The sequence below is a fragment of the Notamacropus eugenii genome, chromosome 4 (assembly GCF_028372415.1).
Source record: "Notamacropus eugenii isolate mMacEug1 chromosome 4, mMacEug1.pri_v2, whole genome shotgun sequence".
NCBI lineage: Eukaryota > Metazoa > Chordata > Mammalia > Diprotodontia > Macropodidae > Notamacropus > Notamacropus eugenii.
Window position 1 is genome coordinate 425,123,362 of NC_092875.1, and position 10,991 is coordinate 425,134,352.

The 10,991-nt window shown below is 38.3% G+C and overlaps 1 protein-coding gene across 2 annotated transcripts in view; it reads left to right on the plus strand.

Moving 5' to 3' along the window:
• Window positions 1-10,324, plus strand: part of CAPSL (calcyphosine like) — a 45,049-nt gene extending 34,725 nt beyond the window's left edge. For both annotated transcript variants that reach the window (XM_072605821.1, XM_072605820.1), the window contains exons 5-6: window positions 3,267-3,370; window positions 9,810-10,324. In XM_072605821.1, the coding sequence (XP_072461922.1) occupies window positions 3,267-3,368 (102 nt within the window). In that variant the 3' untranslated portion in view covers window positions 3,369-3,370; window positions 9,810-10,324. The remainder of the gene's footprint in view (window positions 1-3,266; window positions 3,371-9,809) is intronic.
• Window positions 10,325-10,991: the final 667 nt, after the last annotated feature.

Consider the following 10,991-nt stretch of genomic DNA (forward strand, 5'->3'; position numbering starts at 1 on the left):
GGCTAATTCAATTTTAGCTATTCATTGTGAAAAGGGATTGGTGAGTTCAGAACTAAACAAATTTTCCATCCTATCTGGCTGCAAATGCAGAGAAAGAAAGCAAGGAAGTTCTTTACCAAAGTTTTAAAATGTTGACAAATACTGAAGTACTAAAAATAGCTAAAGCAGCCAGATACGTTGTCACTGTAGCCACAGAAGGAAAACTCTCAGTTATCTGATCTCCATACATGGTGGGGGAGTGGGCTGCTCTGTTTAATTATAAATTATTCTGGTTAACAAAGAGTTACCATCAATACCATTCATGAATGATCAGTTTCTCAAGAGTTAGAAATGTACTGAACCTCGAAGACACTCTATCCTATGTTTTAAGCTCAACATGATCCAGTCTTTCTGGGCAGGATTTTGAAGACATTTCAAAATCTTCATTTCTTGTGTCACCATTACCCATTTGAGCTTTTGACTGCATACTAGAGAGGTGAAAACAGCGTCTCCCAGAATGGTCCTTAACTCAAATTTGGAATTAATTTCTGTTCCCAATGCCTGCTTATAATAGACACCCTAAAGACTTGATTTCCTGGGGCGGCGGGGTGGGAGAAGATGGGGTATATCTTGGACATGATTCCCCAAACCACCTTCTGCTGTTATTTTGTTGTTGTTGTGGTTTTTTTACTGATAACAGCAGCAACTGGGAGGTTTCTTCCTAGGAGAGTGTTAGGAACCTTAGGGACCTACCTGGAAGGGACTTCAAAGGTCATCTGTCTGTTCCAATCCCCTCCTTTTGTAGATGAGAAAACTAAGTCCCTGAGAGTCCTAGAACTGGTAAAAATATAATATCAACCTCTCTTTTACTGGGGGAGGGGTATGTACTTAAAGAATAGTTTGACAGAAAGGAAAAATGGAGGTGGGAAAAGGAAAAATATATTATCTTCTGAGGGAGTTTTCCAGAAATCTGTGGTGAGCCTTTATTACTAGATGGGCATCTTCCAGCATTTTGTTAAAAAGAGACAATAGAACCTTTTAAATAAGCAATTTTCCTTTTAGTTCAGAAAACTACTTCAGAATGGTAGAAAATACTCTAGACTTGGAGTCAGGAGACCTGAATTCTAGTCCTCACTCTGTCACTAGCTGTATGACTTCAGATAAGTCAGTTAAAAATAGCTAACCTCAGTTTCCTCATCTTTAAAATAAGGGGCATTGACTAGATCTCTAAGGTCCTTCCTGACCTTAAACTTATTTAACCAGGAACTATTTTACTCATAGGTTCAACCAATAATATCAATTTTCCTGTTGACAATTCAGTTCAACTTTGGAACTATAGTGGTAAAAATACAGGATGACACATTATCCTCATCAAAGAACTCTTTACTTTTGTGGTGGCTGAAGGTACCAGCAGTAAACATTTTAATACCCAAGATTACTGGGTTTAAAGTAAGCCTTTCTTTAAATTTTAGAAATATTCCTGAAAAGTTTCATGTAAACTACACTTTTTTGAATTATACCATGTTTTAATGGTACTAGGGAAATTCAACATATGAAGGAATCTTCCACTGAAGCCCTTTGTGCTTGAGTTATCAGCTTCAGATTTTCTTGGTTTTTACATTGAGTTCTCTCCGAGTGAGGCATGCCTTTATGGAATAGCCACCAAACGATTCTGAAATTTAAGAAACAGTGGCCCAAAGGTAGATGAAGGGCTAGACAGGGGATTAAAAAGTAAAAACTGGAAAATCTGTAAGAAGAGATGGTAGGGGACAAAGATATCTGGAAAACCAAGTGAGAAGAGTGCTGAGTACAATAATTAAACCACAGGAGAAACCAAATATTGGCAGACAGGGGTCTAGGCGGAAGTTGATCTTTTAAGGAGTATGCATATTGGGTATAATATAAATGAGCCATTAGTGAAACTAAAAGCTCCAATAACAGCTATTTCAAATTTCACTGGATCCTATCCACACCCATTGAAGGTAACAAAGTTACTGACAAATGTTGAATTCTGAGATATCTAACCAACTTTTTCTCTTTCTATTTCTCTAGTTACTGTTGGATTACTTGGAGGTCTGCTCTGTGGATTATTCAGACTCAATTTTGTGTTTTCTTCTTCCTGTTTTAGGTGTTCTCTCTTTTCCTTTCTCTCCTTGACCTCATTAACACTTTCATTAGAAAGACACAAAGATGAAATTCAAATCATTATTACTCTTAGTAGCTACAGAGATTTAAAACATAACAAAAATGAAGTAGGTTGCAGCTATGGGCTGCAAAGGGCATTTTAAAAATTCCTCTGTGGATTTCAGGTGTCCCTGCCATGCTTATTCCTTAAAGCATAAATGAATATGAATTGGTTAGATAGCCACTCTTTGTACACCAATAAATGGTGGTACTCCTTGAGTTGAATTCATGGGTAAAGTCAGTCAAAAAGTCAAGAAAATCAGTTAGATAACTGGTTGGAATTTGATGACTTCCGCTCCCTCCCAACTAAATCAACTACTTAGATAATTAAACTGGTAATATCTACTGATTTGGCCTAATAGGCTTATGAAATAAGACAGATAACATTTTTTTCCTCTGTTTTTCAAAATAACAAAGTATCCTAAACTCTACACTTTGAAGAAGAAGCTCAGTGGCTTAATAAAACTGAGCATAAGCACATATAAAACTGACAAAAACAGAAACTAGTTTTGTCTTCTTCAGATCATCATATCATGAAGCATTTGCCTCTTATGAAAGCAGATAATAGAAGATCATTAAACTGGAATTCTGTCTCAGCTTTTAGAACTAAACTTAAGTCGTTCAAAGGCAGAAAATGGCTTTGCTGTGCTTAGCCTACCATGGCAACGACCTATTCAATTTCAGTTATGTCGCAGAATGACAATCTTAACCATAGTTAAGAAAACAAATTAGTTGTGTTTTGAGTATCAGTCTCACATATCTTCAACAGGCATGCTCTTGGTCTTAAAACGAGATGACGTTGCTAGTGTGCCACTTTTAAAAAAAATCTAATTTGGTCTAGAAATTATCAAACCTTCTTTCTTCATTCTTTGTATCCTTCTCTCCTCTCCCCCTTATTTTTCCCTCAAAAGGCACATTCCCTTGGGAAAGTGTTTTCCTCACATAAGTCTTTACTGTCCATTATTGGATTCTCTTATTTCAGGTGCATTCCTTAGCTGCTTTAACTTGAAAGCCTTTTGGATTCCAATTTTTCTTCTCTATCTAGGCAATACAGCAATGAGATGTGAAGATTGCCCTTTCTGTTTTAAACTTTCCCACTGCAGGTGACACCAGAGGAATTTATGAACTACTATGCGGGAGTGAGCGCATCGATAGACACCGATATCTATTTCATCATCATGATGAAAACAGCGTGGAAACTCTAAACGTATGAGCTGGGGAACCTGGGTTCTCTTTCCAACTACTTGCTTCCAAGTGATTAACGGCTGGCCAATGTGACCACATTCACTTCCACTTTTATCGCCATGTTACCAAGCAGTGCCTAGTTATGGCAAGAGAAAAGGGCAAAAGGCAGAAACCCAGCCACAAGAACTTTTAGGTTGGAATGTTTGCCATAGATACATTTCCCATTCTTCCCAGGGATCCTAATTCTAGAAGAAATTGATTAGTTTTAGTTGCCGTAAATCTTCAGTTGGTTTGTTCTAACAAGTTATATTTTTCCTTTGCAACAGAAGGGGATAATGTAGTTCAGTTTCGCAGAAAATTTTTTGTTTTTGTTTTTGTTATTACAGTCTATAATTCAAGTGGATCTCTTTGGAATGCAAGCTTCTTTTTTTCTTAATGTTTCTTTGTGTCCCTAATGTTTAGCACTATTCCTGACATACAGTGAGTATTCAATAAATGTTTGTTGATTGATTGTATGGTCTTAAATACCAGCAGACAGATTTTAGGGGAAGGAATAGGTACAATGAAGACAGTATGGCTCTGGGGAGCAAAGGACCTGGAGTTCCAATCCTGCCCCTGTTGCTTATTCTACCTTTATGACTTAGGGTAAATCATCCAATCTCTCCCAGCATCTGTATCTTCACAAAATGAAGTTGTTGAATGAGATGGCTCTTGAGGTTCCTTCCTACTCTAGATCTATGAGAGTGAATAACACTTTGGTGAAATGAATGATTACAGATGCAAGTTTTCTATTGGTTACTAAAATTTGCATGTGTACTGATAGGTAGGTGAGATATCTTGACTTCTGCAAAGAAAAAAGATGAAAAGAAACCCTATCATCTTCTCTGACCTGCAGCCTACAGACTGTGAGCACTAGTTGGCATCGAATCCATTGGTTCCCTGGGTTCTAGATGCCGTTTCCTGATGCTGGATGGGCCTTGCTCTTCTATTCTGCCTGTATCTATTTAACCAGTGTGACTCATCACCAGGACTAGGTGGTGGATATGATCTTTGTCTTCCCCAGTTGTGTTTTGTTTCCTGTTTTACAGGGGCTTGAGGTGTCGCTATCAGATCTCAGTTAACCAATGTTTGTGGTGCTGGGAGGTGTATCTCATCAGATTCAATAACCTCCTTTCCTACTGCTTAAATTCTGGGCCCCACGAGTCAAAAATTCAGAGTAGTCTACCTTGCCTCTGTTAATAATTATATTTCTTATTTCCCTGAGAGGAATCCTTTCTTTGAAATGACATCATGTATTTAACATGCTTTGTAAACTATAAGGCTGACACAGAAATGCAAACTACCATCATTATTTATGGGCGGCTAGGTGGTGTAGTGATTACAGTGCCAGGCCTGGAGTCAGAAAGAGTCATCTTTCTGAGTTCAAATCTGCCCTCAGACACTTCCTACCTGTGTGACTCTGAAAAAGTCACGTAACTCTGTTTGCCTCAGTTTCCTCATTGGTAAAATGAGCTGGAAAAGGAAATGGTAAACCACTCTGGTATCTTTGCCAATAAAACCCCAAATGGGGTCATGAAGAGTCAGATATGACTGTAAATGACAGAACAACACCAAAAATTATTAGTGATGGTGATAGTGGCGCTTCACCTTGAAATACAAAAGCAACTCCCAGCAAGGTCTAGAATTCTCTCTTTGTTTAACATTTACCTGGTACAGGTAGGTAGAAGGAAGAAGAAAAATGAGCACTCATTTTTAGGACTCTCCAGCACTTTTCCTTAAATATTTTCTATTTGTTAAATATTCAAGTTTTTTTTTTTTTTTAAAATCACATTGTTTGTCTTAGCCTTGAGGGGCTAGTGGAAAACAAGAGAATGTCAAGCAATTTACCTGGCATGTTGGGTATGTGTTATAGAAACTGATCAGCTAGGTAAGCAATTGAAATGTTTTTAAAAATTGCATGATATTAACAAGCTTAGCTGTCCTACTTCATCATGGTGTCAGGTTGACTCTGGCATGGGGTTACAATCACACCTTCACAAAATGCTACTAATACTTTTCTAACACACCCTTTCTGAGACAACTCTTTCTTTGGGAATTGCCTTCGCCATCCTATTTTTCCCCCCAGTCCAATGCTGTCACTTCATTTGTACAGGGCACTCTGGTTGAGGAAGCTTTCTTACCAACACAGGACTGCAACTGTTGTACAATTTACAGTGTTGGAGAGTTGTCTGTGTCACTGGGAAGTTAAGTGACTTGCTTGGAGTCACACAACCAGAGGTGGCACATGAACCTAGGTCCTTCAGACTCTGAGGCCAGCCTTTTATCTATTATATTGATCATTATGTGTTGGAGTGGGAGACTTGAAGCTGGGTGTTCCGCATTCCGAGGCTGGATCTTTATTCATTGCGTGCTGTTTCTTCCCTCCTTAAAATCTGAATGTTAAAGTGTTATTCCTTTCAGCTCTGATGACAGAATGATGAGTCATATCTGATATGACTTTCTAGATAATTTCTATTAAGAGTTGGGCAAATGTAGAAGCAAATTAAAAAATGATTTTTAATGACCAAAATCCATATTTTCTCCTTTTCGTCTTTTGTGTTCCCATTGGAAAACAAAAGGAAAACAAACCTCTTTTAACAAGTATGCATACTTAAACCAAATTCCCATATTGGCCGTATATATCCTTCTGCATCCGAAGTCTATCACCTGTCAGGAGGTGGGTTGGAAGCATGTTTCATCATTGGTCCTCTGGAATCATGTTTGGTCATTCCATTGTTATGAGTTTGGATTTTAGAAAATTTTGTGATTCAAAGGAAAAAATAAACCTATGCCTTCATGTTTTTTATAAAAATGATCCTTGGAAAGCTTCTGTTTTTGAACAGAATGGCTTTACTCCTCCAACTTCATTAGGAAAACAATTTTAACCTTGTCAAAACTCTGTTGAGTTGTTACAGTTGAAAGAATCATAAATTTGGAGCCTTTCGATGCCATTTAGACTGATCATCCTCATTTTCCAAATGAGGAAAGAAAACCTCAGAGGGTTTGTGTGACTTGCTTAAGGTTTCGCAGGTAGTAAATGCTGACTTCAGAATTTGAATCCAAATCTTTTAACACCAAATTCCATGTTATTTGGAATGAACCCAGAGCCTAAGAAGTCATCTAATCTCTGTTTCCCCACCCCCCTAACCCAACTGGGAACCAAGGACAACAATCTACAAATATCTAGCACCATACAATTCTCACTTAATTGATTCCCATTTCTCAGAACTCCCTCCATCCCATTTCTCTTCACCTATTCCTGGGTTGCAAAATGCTGCTTGAAAAAGTCATGAAATCTGACTGATTTTACCTACTAAAAATGTGTGGAATAATTCTGGAGTCTCCAGACTCTTGGTGAGGGTAGTAAGGTATGTATTCTCTTTGGGTTTGTCAGTATGAACAGAGGACAGAGTATGGGGGGAAAAGATAAAGCACAAAGAGAAGGTTAGTAGTGGCCTGGGGATTCTAATGGGCACAAGGGAAATCACAGATAGAGAAGGAGAGTGACTGAGGAAGACAGGGATGAATCCCAGGAGGAAGATTACCCTAAAGAGACTTCAGAGTGTATGCATATGGAAACACACTATACAAACATATACTCACCTCAGCTACTACTAGATGTGACTTAACCTCTCTGAGGTTCAATATGAAATAGGGATAATAGCACCAACTTCACTCACAGTTGTGAAAAACCAGATGAGATTATAATGTAAAGTGTTTTGCAAGTGCATGTAAAATGTTTGTCTGCCATTAAATGTCCTTTAAATGTTCTCATAAAGTACCCTTGTTAGCATTTAGCAGCATTTTGCTGAAATTATCTTGGAGCTTCTTACATTTAGCCTGATCCATATTCATACATAGTTAAATAGAATATAATCTACAAATATAATAAATACAAATGTAAGGATAGCAATTGGATCTGTGATCAGTCAAAAGGACCTAGGACCCAAGGACCTAGAAGGCTGCAGGTTCCTCATCCCTGGAAGGATAGGAGTTGATTGACAGTGATTGGAATTTCTAAGTTCTGTATCTTTTTAAAAAAACAATAAGTTAATTTATTTATTTTTAGATTTCAACATTTAGCTCCATAAGTTTTCAATTTTCTACCCTTCCCTCTCCTCCTTAATTTGATACAGGCTCTACATGTACATTCTTATTAAACATATTTTCACATTAGTCATATTGTATAGAAGAATTAGAACGAATAGGAGGAACCATGAGAAAGACAAAAAACAAAACAAAACAATAACAAAAAGAAAAGAGTCTACTTTGCTCTGCATTCAGACGGCATCGTTCTTTCTCTGGGTATGGATGGCATTTTCCATCATGAGTCTTTTGGAAGTGGTTTGCATTGCTGAGAAGGGCCAAGTCTATCAAAGTCAGTCATCATACGCTATGCCAAGTTCTACATCTTAAAGATGGTACAATTCTACGAGATGGTGAGGTATATCCGTGCCAATTGACAGCTGAAGTGGGAGTGGCCTCTTTAGAGTTGAGGAGGCAGAAGAATCCTAAGGCGCATAGTAACCATTCACAGGTTGGGGGGTGGGAAGGGAAGGGAAGAAGAATTTATATAGTACCTGTACTAAGTACTTCACAAATATTGGTAATCGTTGACCACTGAGTCGAAATTCTTTCCACCAAAGGCAAGTTGTCACTTTCAAGTCTTCAAGAGTTGCCCAGAGACGTAGAGTCCAATTCAAATAGAAACAGATCCCTGTTGGAGACATTTTGGCTTGTTACTGTTGTTTAGTCTTTTTTCAGTTGCGTCTGACTCCCTGTGACTCCATCTAGGGTCTTCTTGGCAAAGATGGTTTCCTTCTCTAGTTCATTTTACAGATGTGGAAACCAAGGCAAACAGGGCTGAGTGACTTGCCCAGATCCACGCAGTTGATTTGGCTGGATTTGGATTCATGTAGATGAGTGTCTCTGGTTCCAAGCCCAGTGCCCAGTAGCTGCCTCATACTGATTTAGCAAACCACAAATTAACATTAGTTTTGTTTTATTATTTCCCAATTACATTTTAATCTGATTCTTGGAAGCTAAATTGTTTTATTTATTGCTACAGGTCAGAACTGAGTATGACATTCTGTACTTAAAAGGTAGTCAGTAAATGTTATGTTGAATGAATGAATGGGCTTCGTTTATAATACAACCTGACATTTTGTGTCCACGTTGTTAATTTGTGCTTTGCCGCAGCACTCTGACGCTGGCATGTTTCTTCTGTTGAAGGACTTTGAAACATCTAATATGCTCACATAGTTGTATGAGCAGGGAGTAGATGCACCTCTGGCAATTTCTACTGATGCAGCAGTTTCTTTATTTTTGTAGTTTCAGTTTTTAGCTTAGTGCTGGTAAGTTTCCTCTTCTTTGCTAATGTATAATAGCACTCTTGAAAATGTCATTTCTTTTCCTGATAATGGCTTTGCTAATTCTGGATCAGGATTAGCATGTTGTTTCAATGGTAATTGAATTATTAGGTGTTATTTCATTCCCTTATATGATGAATTCTCTCATTATGCTTTTTAAATCTGATAACTCCTCCTGCCTCACAGCTGAACTAAGAATAATAGTTTGGAGAATTTGATGTAACATTCATTTCCCCGTAAGGCTGTTTGGCTTCCATTGAGTAAGCCAAGAAAGTTCCCAGGAAGTCAGAGCATGGAGCTTTTAGGACTTCTGAGAATTAGTGACAATCTTTTTTGACATTGGTAAGGTGGTGGGGTTGAGGTGGGAAGAGAAGCAGAACAGAGCCTTCATTCCTTCAACTTCATATCCTATTCTGGATGGTACAGGTTAATCCACAGACAACACCTCCTCATCCCCTCCTCAGTACCCAAGTAAGCTCTTGAGGCTTTGCCAGTCAGAGTATGACATCAGAACAACTAGCTTTCTAGCAGTCTACCGTATCCGTTAGGTGTCCCTTCCCCTCTTCTCACTTCATGTTGCTAGTTATTGTTTTCCTCTCATAACCCTTAGCTGGCCAGGGAGTTCCCAACTGAGTGCCTCAGTGAGTGTTCCCTACATGGACAACATCAATGTTCAGTTCTATCTGGCTGCTTCCCCACAGTGTATTTATCTAGACCCTCATTCTCTAGAGGCTCTGCTCTCTTCAAGCTCAAATATTAGCAGGTGTGAATGTAACCCATTACATGTACACTTTAACAAGTATTTCCCAGAAATCTATCTTAACCCACATGACTCTAATATAGAATTGTAGGTACCCCATGAGTAGTGGGGTGATTTTTTAATTTATTGGTTGCTCCATTCATGTGCATCATTTGGGTTCTGCTTTTGGGTTAGGCAGATCAGACCAGGATCCCAGTAGCAATGCCAACCTGTCTTTAACCCCAAATGCTTTTTGGTGGCATCATTCCCTGACTGTGTTCCCCCACCCCTTCTTTCTTCCCTTCCATATACAGGTTTCCCAAGAGGACTTTCTGGACTATTATGCTGGGGTTAGTGCTTCCATTGACAGTGATGCCTACTTCATTCTTATCATGCGAAAGACCTGGAGATTGTGATTTTTGGGGTTCTTGCTTCTTTCTGGAATCAAAGACTGTCCATGGGATGATTTTTGAAAGGATTTCAGCATGATTAATTCTGTCAATGATCATATATATGTGGACTTCTGAACAATTTGCTTTTTCTCTCCTACACAGACATTGGCATCCATTTCCCTTAAGGAAGTTATGTAAATCCTATTGTTTCCTCACAAATAACCAAAAAACTTACTCTAGACATTCAAAGAGAAAGAACACTTGGCTAGTGTTCAAAGAAAATTACTACATTTTAAACATCTTTTAAAAAGTAAGACTATATCTGTTATCCTATATCTGTCCTCTTTCCCCATCTCATGGATTCTAAGCTGAAAGGAATCAACATGAGAACTGAGGAAAATTACGTTATGTCTGTTTCATAAATTACTCTGAACTTACTGTGCATTTCCTAGTGTATTTCTTGACATTTGTTGCTAAATAATATGAAGACATGGAATTATTAAAAACAAAAACAAAACCCAATAACTATATTTAGACTTTTATACACATACAGAGTCTTTACACAAGGACTTATACACAAACACATGCACTTGGGTGGACCAGGTGAGTAAGTAAGGTTGACAAGGATAGTGCCAGGAGGTGCTGGCTCCTTTAGGTGACTTTCCATAATTTCTTCTAGTAAGAGATGGAAACCATATGCTGTATTAGCTTGTTAGGCTACAAATGAATACAAGTACCAAGCATGTGAGGATTCATACTTTTGATGTTGTCTCTGGATCATTCATGTCTGGCACCTGTCCTCTAGTCTTCCTTGAGACCGTCCAAGGTCAGCCTTTTCCATTTCCTCCTTTTTACAGATCAGAAAACTGACATAGAGGGAAATGACATGACTTGTCCAAAGTCATTCAGATAGCGTCAGAGGAGAAGTCGGTCCTCTGATTCCAGAATCCGAACTTTTTCTACTGCATCCCAACATCTTTGATCCATTTAAGGGGATTGCTGGAAGGGGGGGTGGAATAGAGAGATATTTATTTTGCTGAATGACAGAACTTTAAAAAGATCTTGATTTAGGAATGGTGCTGTAATTCCTGACTGTAGTAAGCT